This window comes from Martes martes (assembly GCF_963455335.1).
Source record: "Martes martes genome assembly, chromosome: 5".
NCBI classification, from domain to species: domain Eukaryota; kingdom Metazoa; phylum Chordata; class Mammalia; order Carnivora; family Mustelidae; genus Martes; species Martes martes.
In genome coordinates, this window is record NC_137892.1 from 62,161,733 (window position 1) to 62,181,523 (window position 19,791).

At 38.6% G+C, this 19,791-nt stretch overlaps 1 protein-coding gene across 1 annotated transcript in view; it reads left to right on the forward strand.

Moving 5' to 3' along the window:
- Positions 1-14,653, forward strand: part of HOMER1 (homer scaffold protein 1) — a 130,776-nt gene extending 116,123 nt beyond the window's left edge. Inside the window, exon 9 of the mRNA XM_080805113.1 lies at positions 11,729-14,653. Coding sequence (XP_080661239.1) covers positions 11,729-11,917 — 189 coding nt within the window. The 3' untranslated portion in view covers positions 11,918-14,653. The remainder of the gene's footprint in view (positions 1-11,728) is intronic.
- Positions 14,654-19,791: the final 5,138 nt, after the last annotated feature.

Here is a 19,791-nt window from a genome sequence, read left to right on the forward strand (position 1 = left end):
TTAGAAGCCAAGATCTGAGTACCAGATAAGCTTTTTGCTATTGAGATGACATTGTTTCTGTGCCATCTTAATAAGCAGGGCTGGAAATACATACATATCACATTATGTCTATTTCGGTAGCCACGTATTCATAAAACTGAATTCTTACTCATACCTCCCATTGCGGTGTAATACAATGGAGTTTATTCTAGCCTTCCCCATACTCATATTTGTAATTCCTTTACCCAGTACTAAGAAACCTGATTCTTATTATCTACAATATATTTATTTACTTTCTCAATCTTAACACAGAAAATAGTTTTTGAATTACTAATTCATACCACCACAAAAAAATGCAGACAGAACCTTACCAACTAGAGATCACTGTAATTTTTTTTTTCCTCAGCCTGTGTTCAAAACTTTGTTGGGTTAATTCCTCCCTTCCTGTGCAATTGGTTAGGTTATTCATTTGAAACATACTTCTGTTTGGGGTGCCTGGGTAGCTCACTCAGTTAAGCGTCTGCCTTCAGCTCAGGTCATGATTCCAGGGTCCTGGGATCGAGCCCTGCATTGGGCTCCCTGCTCAGTGGGGAGCCTGCTTCTCCTAGTCCCTCTGCCTGCTGCTCCCCTTGCTTGTGTGTTCTCTCTGTCAAATAAATAAATAAAACCTTTAAAAAAAAAAAGAAACAAGGGTGCCTGGATGGCTCAGTGGGTTAAGCCTCTGCCTTCGGCTCAGGTCGTGATCCCGGGGTCCTGGGATCGAGCCCCACATTGGGCTCTCTGCTTGGCGGGGAGCTTGCTTCCCCTTCCCTCTCTCTGCCTGCCTCTCTGCCTACTTGTGATCTCTGTCTGTCAAATAAATAAATAAAATCTTAAAGAAAAAAAAGAAACATACTTATGTTCATTTGTATCATATTGTATTCTATTTTCATATTTTCTTATCCATTCTGCATTTTATATATACATGCATTTCCTGAGTATATGAAACATTAGCATGGTTCCAAAAGTCAGAACTATTCAGAAAGTTGTTTTTAGAGACCTCCCCTCCAGTCCCCACTACCCTAGTATCTGCGCGGTCCTTCCCACCCCATTTCTACCTGCCGCCTGTAGGTAACCAGTCTCATAGTTCTAGTTAATCCTGTCTGCGTTTCTTTTCACACAAATGAACAGATAGATCTCTTTGTTTACCTTCTCCTCCCCTTTTTTTAATGGTAACACGCTCTCGATTACTCTTGTGCACTTTGCTTCTTTAACTGAAAATATATTCTGGAAGTCACTGTTTCAGTTCATCGAGATCTTGTCCATGCTTGTTATAGCTGTAAAGTCCCTCACTTGTGTGCATGGTAGTTTATTCATCTACTCCTTTATAGGGGTATTTATGTTGTCTCCAGTGTTCTGCAACACTACTACAATAAGTAATATCGTGTATAGGTATTTTGTTATTGTTGGAGGTATATCTTCAGGATATCTTCAGGATAGATTTTTTTTTTTAAGGTTTGTTTTTTTTTTTTTTTTGGTTTTGGTTTTGGTTTTGTTATTTTTTGGTAATCTCTGCACCCACTGTGGGGCTTGAGCTCACTATACCAAGATGCAAAGTCTCATACTCTTCTGACTGAGCTAGCCAGGCAGGATAGATTCTCAGAAGGAAGATTTCTAAGTAAGAAAATAAACACATACATATGTAGTTTGGTTAAACAATGTCAAATTCCCCTCCATAATAGATTGTGCTGGTGCCTACTTATACCACTACTGTGAGTGCCTCTTTGCCCATAGTCTCGCCAATAAAATGTGTTGTCATGCTTTTTAATTGTGTGATAGCTAAGAAATGATAGTTTAAACCTGCATATCTCATGAGTGACATGGACATCTTTCATAAGCTTAGAGGTCATTTCAGTATCTTTTTGTACATGGGTAGTTGGGTGTTCATGTCTTTTGCCCTTTCCCTATAGGATTTTTGGTTCTCTTTCTGGAGTTCTTTACATATTGCAGGAGTTCTTTTTATATCTGATTACATGTTAAAAATTTCTCCCAATTTTTTTTTTGGCTTTGCCTAAGATGGTGTTTTATGTAATAGTCAGATTTATTACTCTTTTCTTTTCTTGGTTCTGGCTTGCAGATCATATAGTTAGATAGCTCTTTTCCAAACTCAGATGATATAGGAATTCATCTGTATTTCCACTAGTCCTTACAGGGTTTCATTTTTTACATGGATCTCTGAGTGTTTGGGATTTATTCTTTTGTGTGTGGTATGAGATGTGGATGTAGCTTTCCAGATGTCTGTCCAGTTACCTCATTACCATTTATTTAAAACTTCATTTTTCCAGAGATTGGAGATACTTGATTTCTATACACATTTTGATCTACTCAAGGCTTTCTATTCCAACCCGCTAGTCGCTCTATTAATGCCTCTGTACCACACTGCACCAATAGTAAAGGCTTCAATATCTGGTAGGGCCAGGTACTCCTCACAGAGTTCCTTTTTCATTGTTTTTTTCAGTATTACACATTTATTTTATCATATGAAATTCAGTGTTCAGTACCAATTTTTGTGTCAACTGAAAATAAAACTCCATAAAAAAACTTTATTGGTAAAAACAGAACTAACAAAAAAAAACTTTATTGGGATTGCTTAAAATTTATAATATGACTTCAAGGAAGCAGTATCTACTGAAATTTCTGTCTTATTCAAGAATAAGGGATGTCTTCCCATTTGTTCACATCTACTTTTTTGTTTCTCAGGAGTGTTTTAAGGTTTTCAACATGTTATTTTGCGTGTTTCTTATTTATTAATATTTTATCTTCCTTTTTTTCTATTTCAGATGGGGTTTTCTCTACTATTATATATATATATTTTTAAAGATTTTATTTATTTATTTGACAGAGAGAGATCACAAGTAGGCAGAGAGGTAGGCAGAGAGAGAGGAGGAAACAGGCTCCCTGCTGAGCAGAGAGCCCGATGTGGGGCTCAATCCCAGGACCCTGGGATCATGACCTGAGCTGAAGGCAGAGGCCTTAACCCACTGAGCCACCCAGGCGCCCCTCTACTATTATATCTTTTAATTATTGTTTGTATATTTGAAAGCTGTTGAGTTTTGTGCGCCCCATGAATTTCTCCTTTTATTTTTATTATTCCTGCTTCATACTTTGTTTTGGTGTACTTATTCTTTCTCGAGCATTTTAAGAAGAGAATTTAATTCCTTTATTTTCATTCTTTCACTTTTATGTATATGTGTTTAAAGCTATAGATTGTCCTCTCTGATTGCTTTAGGTATGTTTCATACATTCTGATATTTAGTATGTTCATTATCATTATTTCCTGAAATTCTGTAATTTTCGTCTTATTTCCCTTGTAGCATGATATGTTTAAAAGAAGGCACTTGGGGTGCCTGGGTGGCTCAGTGGGTTGAAGCCTCTGCCTTCGGCTCAGGTCGTGATCTCAGGGTCCTGAGATCGAGCCCCACATAGGGCTCTCTGCTTGGCGGGGAGCCTACTTCCCCCCCTCTCTCTGCCTGCCTCTCTGCCTACTTGTGATCTCTGTCTCTGTCAAATAAATAAATAAAATCTTTAAAAAAAAATAAGAGAAGACACTTTAGGGGTGCCCGGATGGCTCAGGTCATGATCTCAGAGTTCTATGATGGAGTCCCACATCGGGCTCTCTGTTCAGTGGGGAGTCTGCTTCTCCCTTTCCCTCTGTCCCTCCCTTCTGCTCGTTCTCTCTGTCTCTCTCAAATAAATAAGTAAAAAATAATAAAAAATAACAGAAAGTGCTTTAATTTCCTGGTGGAAGGACCTTTTTTTTTTGGATTTAGTTCTTAAGTTCTAGTTTTACTATCTTGTAACACAAGGGTTTGTACAATTTCTACTTTACATAATTGACTGCGCTTTTTTACGTCATCTCATGTATGGTGTTTTTTTTGTGATGTTCCTTATTGAATTTATAATTTTTGTTTTCTGTATTGTTACCCGTCCTTTGTTCCACTCGATCTCTCCTGGATCGAGAGTGGCACAGTGAGTCTTTCATCATTGTGTTTTTATCTATGCCTCTTTACAGCTCCTGTACTTCCTACTTTATAAGGAGGTTGGTACTTAAATATAATGGTTATATCTTTATTGTGCATTGCAGCTTTTAGCCTTAAAGTGCCTTCCTTTGCCACTTTTTCTACCAGTATCAAAACCTGTCATTATCTTGTGCCCATCCTGTTATTTTTGCCCTTCCTAAATGAATTGCTCAATGGAAGGACCTTTCTATTTTATGATTTGTTTTCAATTCCTACTCTTACTGCATTGTGATCACAGAGTATTTTTTTAATATTTATACTTACTGTAACTTAATACAACTTTTTTTTTACCTCATGTAAAATCAGTTTTTGTGAACGCTTCTTGTGTGTCATGTAGTAATACTTAGAGACTGCTTTGTGAGCCAAACTGAAATTTTTTTTCTTTTACTAGGTAACTCATTCGTATTTATCAATACAATTTTTTATGCTTTGTTTCAACTTGTCATTGTTTTATGTAATAATTCCTATGTGTTATGTTAATTTGATTTTTTCTTTCTCTATATATGTTCTTTGCCCTTTTTTATATCTTTTGATATTTAAGGTCTTAACTTTGTTTAGTGTTTACCTTTAGACTTTTTAAAAATACTCCTACTGGGGCACCTGGGTGGCTCAGTGGGTTAAAGCCTCTACCTTCAGCTCAGGTCATGATCCCAGGGTCCTAGGATCAAGCCCTGCATCAGGCTCTCTGCTCAGCGGGGAGCCTGCTTCTCCCCATGCCCCCTGCCTGCCTCTCTGCCTACTTGTGATCTCTGTCTGTCAAATAAATAAAAAAATAAAATCTTTTTAAAAAAAATACTCCTACTTACCTGTATTCATATTTAAACTTTCACTATCTGGTTTATTAGTTTTTTGTTTTTTTTTAAATATTTACTTACTTATTTTAGAGAGAGAGCATGAGCAGGACGGACAGAGAGAGGGGGAGAGCAAATCCCAAGCAGACTGCATGCTGAGGCCGGATGTGGGCTCGATCTCATGACCCTGAGATCAAGACCTGAGTGGAAACCAAAAGTCGGGAGCTTAACCAACTGCATCATCCTGGCACCCTTGTCTGTTAGTTTTTAATGATAGCTGACTTTGAACTATTACCTATTAAATAATTAGAAGCTTATTCTCCTTTTCTCTTTTCCTTTTTTTTCTCCTGCTTTTTAGTTGTATTATTTCTGCCATGTCAGAGTAAGTAGCATTTGGGGGTGGGGGGAGCTCCGATTTGGCTCAGTTTGAGTTAAGCATCTGACTCTCAGGTTTGGCTCAGGTCGTGATTGCAGGGTCATGGGACCCAGCTCTGCATCGGGCTCCACTCTCAGCTCGCGGAGTCTGCTTGAGACTCTTTCCCACTCTGCTCCTCCCCCTACTCTAGCTCTCACTCTCATTTTCTCTCTCTCTCATAAATAAAGAAATAAAGAAATAAATAAAATCTTTTTTTAAAAAACTAACATTTTTATATTATTTTTTAACCATTGTCCACCTTTGTTTTAGTCTTTGATATATATTACATATGGTATATCTAGTACCACCAGTCTTTTCTCTGAAGTTTCTACAGTAATATGTTGGTTAGATGAAGCTTTTCCTCTAGTAGATGGTTCCAGAAGAGCTCATGGGTTTAAGTTGCTTTTTAGAAGACTTAGTACTAGCACACCTGGGTGGCTCAGTCAGTTAAGCATCTGCCTTCGGCTCAGGTGGTCATCCCAGAGTCCTTGGATCAGGTCCTATATTGGGCTCCTTGTCCATGGGGGGGCTTGCTTCTCCCTCTGCATGCTGCTCCTCTTGTGTGCTCTCTCTCTCTCTCAAATAAGCAGATGAAATCTTTAAAAAAAGGGGGGGGGTAACTTTAAAATAAATAAAAGACTTGGGTGACAAGTAGATATAAAGTACTTGGTTCATAATTTTCTTTCATTGAGTTTCTTGAAAATGCCACTCCATTTCCCTTGTTTTTATGTTGCCTTTTTTTTTTTTTTTTTTTTTTTAAGATTTATTTTAGAGAGCATGAGCAGGGGAAGGGTCAGAGAGAAAGGGATAGGGAGAGACGCAGATTCCCTACTAATCATGGAGCCCAGCGCAGGACAAGGCCCCAGGACCCCAAGATCATGACCTGAGCTGAAATCATGAGTCAGACACTTAACCACTGGAGCCACCCTGGAGTCCCTTATGTTGCTTTTGAGAGATCTATTCCAGTCTACTTCTCTTGCCTTGGAAGTTTAGGGCTCCTGTGTGTGTGCCCTGAGGATTTTTCCTTTCCTGTGTATATATATATATATATACACACACACATATATACGTATATATGTGTGTGTGTGTATATATATATATATTTTTTTTTTTCTTTGACAGAGAGAGAGAGGGAACATAAGCAGGGAGAGCAGCAGGCAGAGGGAGAAGCAGACTCCCCGCTGAGCAGGGAGCCCAATGTGGGACTCAATCCCAGGACCCTGGGATCATGACCTGAGCTGAATGCAGACGCTTAGCTAACTGAGCCACCCAGGCGCCACTTTTCCTTTTTTTTTTTTTTTTAAGAGTTTATTTATCTACTTGACAGACAAAGATCACAAGCAGGCAGAGAGGCAGGCAGAGAGCAAGAGGGAAGCAGTCTCCCCGCTGAGCAGAGAGCCCAATGTGGGGTTCGATACCAGGACCCCAAGACCACTACCCGAGCCGAATGCATGGGCTTAACCCACTGAGCCACCCAAGCGCCCCTTCCTTTATTTTTAATGTCTAAGAGTTCTACTAAGATATATCTCAGAATTGATTTCTTTGAGGGTCAGTGTTTTTAGGTACTTGGTGGGCCCTTTTAATGTGTAGATTTGGGTCTTCCTTTATTTCCAGGAAGTTTTCTTATATAAAAGTTTTAAATATTAGCTTTGTCCTATTGGGGTGTGTTCTTAAGGAGCTCCGGTGATATGTAGTTAGATGGTCTTTTTTCTTTTCTATTTCAACCACTTTCTCTTTGACCATTTCTGCTACGTTATCTCACTTGCATTCTCTTGAATATTTAAAAATAATAACTGAGTAAAGCATAATGTAATTTAAATTTAATTTAATTTTAATTCAATTAATTTAAATTAAATTAAGTTTTATGATTCAGTCTCTATTTCTGATATAATTTTGCCTTTTTCTTCTGTTTCTCTCAGGGTTTAATAATTCCTGTTTTTTTAGTTTTTTGGCTCATTTCTGTTTTTAGTGTTTGATATCTGAGTCAGGCTCTATTTTGAATGCCTGTTTGACAATATTTAAAGTTCCTTTACTTATTTTTTTAGTACCATGTACACCCAACTTGGGTCTCGAACTCATGACCCTGAGATCAAGAGTCATACTCTCTTCTGACTGAGCCAGCCAGGCACCCTATTTGACAGTATTTAATTCAGAATGGAGGCTTCTGTTTTCTTGCGCTTCATAGTTGGGTTTTTTTTTTCTGGTTGGGGGACAGTGCTTTTATTTTCATTCACTGAAGTGCTGAGATTTTCATTTTCTGTTTTCATCGTAGGATAGTTTACGTAGATGAAGATAGCTCACACCTTTGTATTTTGTGGATTGAGTGGCAGTTTTGGGTGGCTTACAGATTCTCAGTTCAAAACCACCCTCTTTTTGGAAGATAATGGGGGAGAGGCTGTGTGTCCTTCCGTGCTTTAATTTTCTCTTGTCTTAGAAGACTGTAAGTTTCCCTGTGTTGCTTCTTCTCCTTTACTGTAGTGTGTCAGCAGGCTTCTTTCTCTTTCTTTGTGCCCATTTCTCCTCTCCAAGATTGCCTCCTGTCTCGTGTGCACAAGCAAGTCCCTTCCTTGTAGTTCTGCTCTGGTCTACCAAAACTTTGTTTATTTGATTATTCAGGATTTCAACACTTCCAGGCTTTAGGGTTATTATAGTTCAGTCTTAAGTCTTTTGTTTTCCTCTTCCCTCTGTTCTGCTTGCTCCATGACCCCGTCTTGTCCTTTGCAAAGGGTTAGAGAGAGAGAGCTTGGGAAGTGTCTTAGCTGGAAATTGAAGTTTGATTGGTTCTATTTCTTCTAGTTACTTTGAAGTCATGGAATCTGTGTGGTGTTATTCTTATTATTGATTTTTATAGTTTGGGAGGATGGCTGAGAGATGTCAGCGTACAGAGTCACCATTATCTTGGTGTCCCAGAAGTGCTTACTTTTTTGTTGCCGGTCTCCTTGTTCTAGAATGTGTGCTGCATTAAAACAAGAACTGTCTTTGTTTATTTTCTGCTCTATCTCTATTGCTAGTACACAGAAGATGCTTAGTAAATAATTATTGACTGTCTCTTCTTCAAAACTTGTGTATGTGTCTTTTGCCCACTTTTCTCTTGAATTACTGATTCTTCTTTTGATGGTTTATATGTTGTGTTACTTATGAAGGTGGATGACCTAATAGGGCAATATATCTTGCTTGTAACAGCTTAACATGGGAATCAGCTGTCAAAGAATTTTTCTGTAACTTTTATTTACATTAAAAATGCAGGATTTATGGGGCGCCTGGGTGGCTCAGTGGGTTAAGTCTCTGCCTTCAGCTCAGGTCATGATCTCAGGGTCTTGGGATCGAGTCCCGCATCAGGCTCTCTGCTCAGCAGGGAGTCTGCTTCCCTCTCTCTCTCTCTGCCTGCCTCTCTGCCTACTTGTGATCTCTGTCTCTCTGTCACATAAATAAATAAAGTCTTTTTTAAAAAATAAAATAAAAATGCAGGACTTAAGCTGGCGGAAAATGAGCCTGATTGGGTCCCAACGATGATGGTGATAATTGTGTAAATTTGTTTTAATCACACTAGTGTTGAGGTGCCATATCTAACAATACAGATGTGACCTTCTACCCACTAAGATTTTATATTTGCAATTAGTGCCTTTTGAAGCACTCGGAAGCAAGTTAGCTTCTGGCCTCTATTGCTTTATCAGGACTGAACCAGGTCTCTGGATTCCCCCAGCACGTGCTTACATGTCAGTGAAGAAGCAGTAGCTAGTAGCACAGAAATGGTTAGAAGCAGAAGAATACGTTAAGAGGGAGAAAGAGAGGCTTGGAAAACAGGAACATAAGGCAGACTACTGGGAATTTCCCACCCGCCAGGGCTCGGGCTGCCTGGTGTTGGCCCGTGTGCACTGACGGGGTTGGCCACTCTTGCTCTAGGATTACATTCTCTGCCTCAGAATAGACCAGCACTGTCAGCACTGTATTGGATCCCTTTTGTTATCTGACTCCTGAAATTCCTCCAATCAGAGAAATGGCTGAGAGTATGACACTCTGTCTAGAGAGAACAATGCCATTTTAATAGCTGAGGAAATGTGGTGTTTTGCATGCTTCCATTGAAAATGTTTGCATGTTTCATTGATTGGCAAGGAGAACAAGGAAGCCTTTCACTTTAAGGAAGGCTTCATAGGGCATACTGGGCGGTGCCTGGTGAAGTGGGTGTTTTCTATTGAATGACATTTGGTCTATTTTTATAGTTGGAAACATTCTACTCTTAAGCTTATTGTTGAAGCAGGCAAGAGAGCCTGCTGTGCAATCATGGGTGGAATTTTTACATTTGATCCGGGCTCTGTTTTCTCCCTCCTAGTTTGGAGCCTCCATGCATGTGGCTTCTGCATTTATAAGTATTTTATTGGTTTCAAATCCTGCTCACTGTTTATTTATCTTCACTTTGTGGGTAATTCACAGGGAAGAGATTAGAAACATACCTGGGAAACATCCAGCCCTAAATGCTTTCATATTAGATTGGGATTTCTTAGAATCTTCATTTATTACTCATTAGAGCTGCTGTATTCTAGTATTTTCCCAGGTTCTGGAGGCTCCTCCTGCCATTCTAAGAGTAAGAAGCCTTACTCTTAGTTATTTCTGTCAGGGCAAGTGAACATTTGTGTTCAGACTCCTAGATGAGGGTTACTTTCTTAGATGTATTCAAGCCAATTTCCCCATTATTTTCCTCAAAAGTTTAATTTTTATAGATGTTGTAAAAAATAAATTTTGGAAAAAAGTGCCCATAATCCTAACAACAGCAGCTCTTTTCTGTTTGTACTATACTTTACAGTCTTTGTTCCCATGCATACCGTGCTTGCCCGTTTGCACTGTGCTGCTTCATATTCAAGGTTTTTTCTCATTTAACATTTACCGGATTGTCTTTCAAAAATTAAAAAAAAAAAAAAAAGTGTTCCACCATCCTTTAAACTTGATAGAGTTTTTATAAGGTTTACATTTAAACCATATATTAACATTTGAAACATAATATTTTCTGAGGGACTCCTGGGTGGCTCAGTCGGTTAGGCCGCTGCCTTTGGCTCGGGTCATGATCCCGGGGTCCTAGGATCAAGTCCCGCATCGGGCTCCTTGTCCAGCAGGAAGCCTGCTTCTCTCTCTGCCTCTGCCTGCCACTCTGCCTGCTTGTGCTCTCTCTCTCTGACAAATAAATAAAATCTTAAAAAAAAAATCTTTAAAAAAATATATTTTCTGAGGCTGATTCATATTGTATTATTAACACCAAAATGTTGTCATTGTCCCATATAATTGACATATGTGAGTGAGCTTTCCAGAAAGGGTATATAACTTTCAACTAACTGCTTATCTGAATACTTTGTGTAAAGTGTCATAGTTGGTTTTCTGCTCTTTTTCTCAATTTGAAGTTTTAACCAAAATTAAATCTCTAGGTCATTAGATCATTTTATTTTTTAGAATCTCTTATTATATTTGTCATGTTTAGAAACATTTCTAGAGCAATACCATCTAATTTTTAATTATGCTAGACTTGATTCTGTTTTTTTAATTAATATTTTTGTCATAAACTCTTACTTGCCTTTTGTCATTTTTTTTCTTTCTATGATTTGCAGTATGTTGGAACTGTCAGCTTTATAATTCTCTTACATGTACGCTTATCATAGATCTTGACTGTAGTCTTTAGCCATTGAGCTTCTTCCTCTGCCACAAGCACTCATTTGGATAGTGAGGCAAAACAAAGACTAATGAACACATTCATAGGATCCTAATACTTCCATGTTAAAGAGTTGTCGTCTCCCAAGTCTTTCTCCAGAATTCCCGTTAAGGAAGAAAACGTATTCTCTTTTTCTCTACCTGCTTTCAGCTGAGAGTGCTACCAGTTTGTTATGCATTAGGGGGAAAAGAGGTGGGCAGAATTGAAATACCGAAATGGGACGTAGCTAATCCACAAAATGGATCTTTTTTTTTTTTTTTTTTAAGATTTATTTATTTATTTATTTATTTGTCAGATATAGAGAGAGCGCAAGTTGGGGAAGTGGCAGGCAGAGGGAGAAGCAGGCTCCCCTGTTGAGCAAGGAGCCCGATGCGGGACTTGATCCCAGGATCCTGGAATCATGACCCCCAGGATCCTGGAATCATGACCCGGGTTGAAGGCAGACGCTTAACCGACTGAACCACCCAGGCATCCCCACAAAATGGGTCTTTAATCCTCTTCGGTATTTGAAGTGCCCAGAGTGTTGCCTGGCATGAAGTAAGCAGTCGGGAAGTTTCTGTTGGGTTGGATAGATGGATTCTGGAACGAGCCTGTCAATAAAACCACATGGATTTCTCAGAGGGCAGAATTCTAAAAATCTCCGTACATTGTGTTAACTTGATATTCAGAAGCTCATCTTCCCGCACGTCAAATTGCATCAACTACCGTGAAATTAGTAATAACAGAAGTTGTATTGTTTTCTAAGTCGTGAACTGACATGTGCATATGTATCACACTTTTGTTTCTAAAGGAAGTAGAGATTCGGAACAAAGACCTGGAGGGACAGCTGTCTGACTTAGAGCAACGTCTGGAGAAAAGTCAGAATGAACAAGAAGCTTTTCGCAATAACCTGAAGACACTCTTAGAAATTCTTGATGGAAAAATATTTGAACTAACAGAATTGCGAGATAACTTGGCCAAGCTACTAGAATGCAGCTAAGGAAAGTTACATTTCAGTGCCAATTGATTAAAAAATACACTGTCTCTCTTCATAGGACTGTTTGGGCTCTGCATCAAGATTGCACATAAAATCTGAATATCACTCCTCCTCCAGGAGGATGATCTTTTGAAAATTGGAATTGTATATTTCAGTGTAAATTTTAGAATTCAGCTCGTAGCTAGTTGGGGAAAAAAGAGATGAAAAACTTGAACTACAAATTACCTCCATGTATATTATTGGCCATAGTTAACTAGAAAGTTATAAATAGACACTTAATGCAATCTTTTTTTTTCTGATATTAGCCAATGGGAGAATTAACAATGTCTGGGTCACATCCCCTTTTTGTGTTCAACACAGTGAAGGCTATCTGCTTTTTAAATTAATTTATTTATGATATCTAAAGCTGTGTTTTGTGCAAAAACTTAGTGATGAAAGCCCTGTCTTCTGTTGTAATCTGAATAATTTCTCAGGATATTTTTGCACTGCTGAGAAGCAGCGCCATTACCAATTAATTCTTGCCAGGAGTGAGAGAGAGCTGCATCTTTAACTGAAACATACTCACTAGAACTGGGTGTATAGAGTTCTTCCCTTTTTTTATACTGGAAGATATTTCACTCGGTGACCACTCTGGTACACTCTGGTGTTCTTGAATCTTGTCTGCTGTATAGTTTACTTTTCCATATTGATTCCATGTATTTATGAGAAGAAACTGTCTCCCATTTTATTACACATTTTAAAGCCAACTAACGAAGGCAGCTGAGTCCCTCAGAAATTTTTCTTTTTAAATTTCTAAAAAATTTGACACACAGTACTGAAATACAGCAGCCCGTCCTCGACGGTCTGGCCTAGCAATGTTAAGTATATTTACAGAATATGCAGTTACCTTTATTTATATATTTTGCAAGAAATCTTTTCTGAATGATCAATGCATTTCAATTTACAACTAATAATGGTTATTGGGGAACTGTTTATTATAGATCATTTTAAGGTGTATAGCAATTTTAAAGGGGACCCATTTCCATCAAACAGCCGATCAGAGGACTATTGGGATTGGAGCCGTGTACTGTGTCCGGGTCTTCACATCAGCCACATCTCTAGTCAAACCTCACAAGGCAATATTCTGAACTGTTAACTAGGTGTTTCAAACAGGAATTCAATTCAGTAAGCTCTTCTCAATGAACAAGTTTTAACGTTGTTTTGATGTAATTTTAAAAGACTTTTAGCAAACATGCATTTCTTTCTATATTTCTTTTAAGAAGCTATTTTAAAAGCAAGCCAAGTGCTGTCTAGTCTGCTTACGGAGTTAGGGATTGCATCAGAGTCCATATATCCTCGCTGTACAATGCCTGTGATGTTGAGGGAGGGTTCTTCTTTAAAGTGTATGCTTGAGTCTCTGACTCTATGATAGAGTCTGCAAATGCACTGACTTTGTTTGTACCCCAAAACGATGGAATTGTTAAGTACAAAATCAAGCTAATGAATCAATTTGTAACCATTTTTTCACTCACAAACAGCAACTCAACACTAGACAATTTTGTTTTATATATGTATGTGTATGTATGTAAATACATACATATTAATTTATACTAGAGTGAAAAAATAAATGGTTTCTTTCTAAAGTTAGTTTCTAAAGTGAGTTTTCAGGTGTCTCTGAAAAGTTCCTATCAGACACTTACTCATTGTGTATTCTATGTGCTATGACATCATGTAAGTTATCTCCATCTATTTTAGGATATTTTCCTCGCCTATTTATTATAGGGAGGGTAAATTTAGGTACACAAGCTCAGAGCTGAGATATTTCTCTGATAAATCAGGTAATAAAATTTATTTGATTGATGGAATTTTGAAGTAGATGTGATTTTATCCATCAGTTTCTGAGTAACAAAGAGCACCAGATTTTAATTTAAATAGGGGATTTAACACTAGGGATCAGGGAGTTTAGTTATGAAGAGTTAAAAATTAAAAAAAAATAAAGTGTACGCTGTTGAAATGGTAAGTGAATTATTTTAATGATGTAATAAGATATTTTTAAATTTTGACATAGTCGTCATTTAATGGGAAAATAACTCACCAAAATGTCTCCACTTGAATTGTACTGATAGGTGAGACATGTGTGTAATTCATTATATACATATACCCATATGTATATACAGAAAATTATTTTTAATATTTTCCTACTGATAAGAAGTTTAAAATTGGAAATTTTGTGAGTTTTTTCCTCGTCCAATAGGGCCTAATTTTTTTCTCTTTTTAGTGATTTCACAATTTGAGGGCTGCACCTTTAAATTCCCAGAGTGTCATTAGACGTGTACAGTATATGGGATAAGGTGGACACAAGTGCACATATAAATAAAATCTTAAGACTATTTTAAATACTCATTTACAGTAGGAGAGTATCTAGAAACCATCATTATAAGTCATAATTAGGTTGTGTGTCTACTGCAGTTTTCTCCATTTCTGTATTATATAAATAAAAGTTTGCCTATTAAAATCTGATTTTTCCCAGAGACAAGTATTATATAATGTATCTAATTTAGATCCAACTGTGGTAATATATTTATCAGAAAATGATGCTGGGGACTGTCACCTGAACATGTGGACTTGAAGGGACACAGACAAGGAGAGCAGAGATTGATCCCATTGTGTATAAGTTATTCTCTGATAATGATGAATTCTTGTACAAAAAAAACGACTGAAAAAAAGGAAAATCAAAAATACAGTTTTTATTTTGAAATACATTTGTTGTTCTCTGGAGAATGTACTTTATCTTTTTTTCCTTCAGTCTTTTACAGATACTTCTGAAAAAGCATTTACTACGTGATGGCGGCATTTGCTTACCTCTTACAGGTGCTACTGGATTTCGCATTAGTGTGTTATGTTGTGAAATCCTGACTTTGACATAAAAGGTTTTATAAGTATTTCCCTGCCTGGAAAATTAGTTTTTGTTTCTCCTCTCTCTCCTTCTCTCTGCCTTTTTTCTCTCTCCTGTCTGTCTTTTTCCTCCCTTTCTTTCTGCAGATTAAAAAGAGTGCATGAAGTAGCATCCTTCCTTGTCCCTCTAGAAGAAGCTTCGGCACCGTCAGAATGTAACGTTCTGCTGTCATTGAACTGCTGGAGAGCAGACAAAAAGCTTGCAGGGTTTTTTGTTTTTGTTTTTGTTTTTATTTTTTTCAAGTGGAAATAAAAGGGACGCTCAAAATTAAACCACCACCTTTGAAAACTCTTTTTTTTGCCCCGTTCAAATGGACTATCTTCTGTCACGCGTGTCCTGTAGCCTACCATGGTTTTGTTTCGCTGCAGACTGTGCAGCTCAGCGGCTCTCTCCCTGCAGACCTGATCCTCTGTCCGTTCTGGAACACGAGGCAGGCCGCAGGGAAGATGGGTTGGGTGGCAGTGTTCTGTTAGGTTTTTAAAGAAATCCTGTCGTTAATTTGGTGTCGCATGATTTTACCATTCCCGATAGGCTGTACTTGAAGTCATGAAAGAGTCTTCATTGAATTTCTGTCTTCTGTATATTTGGCATTGTTCCTTGATCGTTCATGAGGTAAATTAATTTATGTAAAATCTTAAGAAAACTTTCAGGTAAGAAGTGGTTAAGAGTGACACATTGAAAACAAATTTTCTCAAGTAGGGTACTGTGCTATAATTATTGAGAAGATGATTTGCATGTGAGAGAATATTTTTTAAATTACTGGAAAAGGAGCATCGTTGGAAAGGAAACCGATGAATCATTCACCTTCACTTTAAATTGTGAAAGTGCATTATTTCCAATGTAAAATTGGACCTTAAATTTTGAGGACAGTTTTTTCTTTTCTTTTCTTTTTAAAGATTTTACTTATTTATTTGACAGACCGAGATCACAAGTAGGCAGAGAGGCAGGCGGGGGGCGGGGGGTGAAGAAGGCTCCCCGCCGAGCAGAGAGCCCAATGCGGGTCTCGATCCCAGGACCCTGGGATCATGACCTGAGCTGAAGGCAGAGGCTTAATCCACTGAGACACCCAGGCGCCCCGACAGTTTTGGTTTTTTTTTTTAATGGGAAACTGATATATATCAACGTCACAGAAATATACACATCATTAATGAATTAAAGAAACAGTTTTTGGTTAATAAAATAGCTAACAATTTTAACCAAGAAAAAAAGCTCAAAAACTCAACACTACACTGCCTGGTGATTTCTGCTTAGTATACTAGATAGAGAAGAAACACTTTATTTTTATCCAAAACAGGTGACCCAAGAAGAGAAATTGCATCTGGACTAGGATAGGGAAAAGGCAACGCGAGTCAATTCTCTGATCTCCATAAGGTCCCTTCCGTCCTTTGCATGAAAGGACACATGCCAGTGATGGCAAGAGCAAATTTAGAGGAGGAGGAAATTTTTTGTGGAAGTGGGGCCAGCAAAGAGTGGGCACACACTCACCTCCGTTTTTATCAAAGACACGTCAGGCTAGCCAGAGACACCTGCTGCTTTTCACTAGGCAGGTTGGGATTGCCTTAACGAATTTTAAAGGCTTTCAGGCAATCCTGTCGTTTGTCTTGTCAGGATTTACAACCTAATATAAGACACCGGACATTCAGAACTCACTGTTGTATGGAATTCTGACCTACTTTTGCCAGTTACTTTCACATCAGAGCTACCCAGGAATAGAAATACTGCTCTGCTCTCTCCTAATAACACCAAACTAAGATGATAATGAGTGCCTAATAAATACAGAATTAAGCCCACTTCTGTGCCACAGGAAGACCTCCTTTGTGGGTATTTTTTCTATCAACATTCACGGTTTTGTCTTGTTATCTGTGTTTTATAACGGTGTTACTATGTATGCATCTCTGAAAGTCCTAGCTGTATGACTCACGTGTAGGACTTGATTGTCACATCTTAGATGGAATGTCTGTATCATGAAACATGGCCAGAGAGCAGATGCGCTTGGAGGAAATACTTTCTCAACAACTTCAGTACGACATGGAAGAGAAAGGAGTGTTTGTTGAATCTGTGCTATGTGACAGGCACTGTACTAACGGATGTTTCATTTCTATGTATAGGGGCCCTTGCAAGGGTGTTCCTTTGGAAGGGGGATGAGGGAGAGGAAGGGAAGAGGCTCAAATGCTCGCACCTGCCCTGTTGCCACAGTGATCAGTCTGGTCACCCAGTTCACCAGTCAAAAGGTGGAGATCTTGCTCATGTATCTGGTACAGTTTTTCCCTCCAGCTTGACTGCCTTGCTTCTAGAATTATCTCTGTTAGGGTACTTCTTAACTATATATTTTAGATTTGTTCTTCTTGAACTTCTTCCTTCAGCCTCCGTTGATGTTTACAATGCTTGTTATCGTTCAGTTGTAAATCGTACTTTGTTTGCAGGTCATGTTTATGCAATGTATTTTAGTCCCAATTTTTTTTTAACTTACAAACTTCAGATAATCCAAGGACAGTGCATTTCTTATGTAGAGTTCCCAGTCAATAAAATTTAAGTAGGAGATCCTTTTTGAAGTCCTTGGGAAGACCACTCATCTCTTAAATTCCCTAGTGAAATGAGCTGTAAACCTCTAAAATTCATCCTCCAAGACTAAACCATAGCTAAGCAGGATGTGGGTTTTGCAGTCAGTGTTGAGTGACTTTGTGGTCCATTGTGGTTCCACTGAAGTAAAGGCCTCTCCACGCTGATCACATTAGATCAGCTGCGGAAGTATCTCATGGTCTGATCCTTAGATAGGCGATACCCCTCATATAGAAGGAATCATACAGTATTTGTCTTTTTGTGTCTGGCTTATTTCACTTAGCGTAATGTTTTCAAGGTGTATCTGTATTGCAGCATGTATCATTCCTTTCCAATGCTGAATGATAGTCCATCGTATGGATGTACCGCATTTTATTTATCAGTTCCTCTGTTGACGGACTCTTGGGTCCTCCCTTTTGGCAGTTGTGAATAATTCTTCAGTGATGCTTCATATACAGGTATTTGTATGAGTCCCTGCTTTTATTTATTTGGGTATATACCCACGAGTGGAGTTGCTGAAACATATGGTAATTTCATGTTTTAACTTTTTGAGGAAGGTTTGGGTTTCAATTGGGTTAATTTAAAAGACTCACAGAGCAGAATGCCATCTCACTAGGAACCCAGTTGTGGGTCCATTGTTTGTTAACAGACCTGTAAGTGATCCAAGGGCACCAGACTTGGGCCTTTTTCTCTCTTACCTAAAATACTTACTGAGCGCAGGCTATGTGCCAGACGCCATTTTGGAATACAGAGCAGAGACAGAAGCTTATAATCTAGTGTAGGGTGCAGATAGTTATTTCACGGTACTTAAGTGGTGTCACAGAAGAGGGCACTAGGATGAGGGAGGCCGGAAGGAAGAGGAGTTGTCAAATCTTTCCCAGAAGAGCGAAGAGCTTGCTGGTTGAAGAAGGGCTGAAATTTCAGAGAATTGCCAAGAGCACGTCAGGTGCAAAGGTCCAGAGAGATTAAAGCTTTGAGATGTTTAGAAAATTCGATGGGTGAGTACGGTGAAACATGGGATGTTAGGGAAGAGTATAGCAAAGATGGCAGTAGAGAAGTGGGAAAATGAAGATCAATAAAGTCTTGGTAAGTCATATGGAAGATTCGGGCTTTATTCTGAAGGGAATGCAGAGATAGTGAAGAAGCTTTTGTACAGAAGTAAAAAAAGGTATGTTTTGTAAGTCTATTTGTTAATGCAAATCATGGTAGTCTCTCTTTAAAGGCTGCCTATGGCAGTGACACTGGAAATGGAGAAAAGGGAGTGGATTCAGAGGGTATTAAGAGGTAGAGTCAGTAGGACTTCTTGGCTGATGTAGATGGCAAGGAGAAGAATTCAGGTTGATGCCCACCTCTCTTGAGTTGGCCAGCCAGGTGAACAATCTCCTTTACTGAGAGTGAACCCCAAGATGGGAGGTGAGGAGTCAAGACAAAGCAAGAGGAAGGAGGGAGGAGTTCATTTTGTTTTGAGTGTAGGTGCCTCTGGAATAGCCCGATGGAGATGTGATCTGGGTAGGAGAAAAATGGGAGCTGGTGATCGATATTTGGGAGTTGTGCTGACAACACGTAATGGTAATTGAGGGGCATGAGAATGACAACACAAGATGAAAATGGTGTTTGGGGGCAGTTGCAGCACCAAAGCATGTGAAAGAGACATACTGGATGAGTGTATACCCAAAGAGTAGGGACTCATGGAAGCCTGGAAGAGAGTTTCAAAAAGCCAGATTCCACACAACACAAACCACAAATGAACTCGTATCTTAAGACACTGATACTCAAATCGTGTTGAGACCCTTTGTTAATATTTAATTTTTTAAATAAATTTTAACTGGTAAAATTAAGAACAACAAACTCAAATAGACCACCTATAACATTTTAAAACATTGAAATCCATCAAACCTGAGTTCCAGGTGAAGTGTTTGTATAGCTGCCACAACAAGGCCATCTCCGGGAAACTGAAGAGGCTCCTGGCATTTCAAGGTGAGTTGTTAAAGAATTCCATTTGTTAGTGTGAATTAGGACTTTCCCAGTCCTTTGTGACTGAGACAAAATACAGAAATTGGGTCTTCTACACACGCTAAATTCTGTCTTCTGTAAACCGAGTCTCAAGTGTTTGTTGTTTCTGAAAATAACTTCGCTTTTTTTATTGACTTATTGATGAAATTAAATGTCACACGCCATCCTTTCTGTTAATGTGTTGGTTTTCCATGTAGCTGTCATTTCTAGAAGGTTGTAGGGCCACAGATAAAAGGAGGCTGACACTTCCCTAGCAGAACTTGGCTTATTTTTCTGTGGTTCACCTGCCTCTCGTCAAAGTCAAGGTCTAGCGGTTTAAATGTATTTCCTGTATATTTTCTAATGTACTATTTGGATACTTAACCCATTA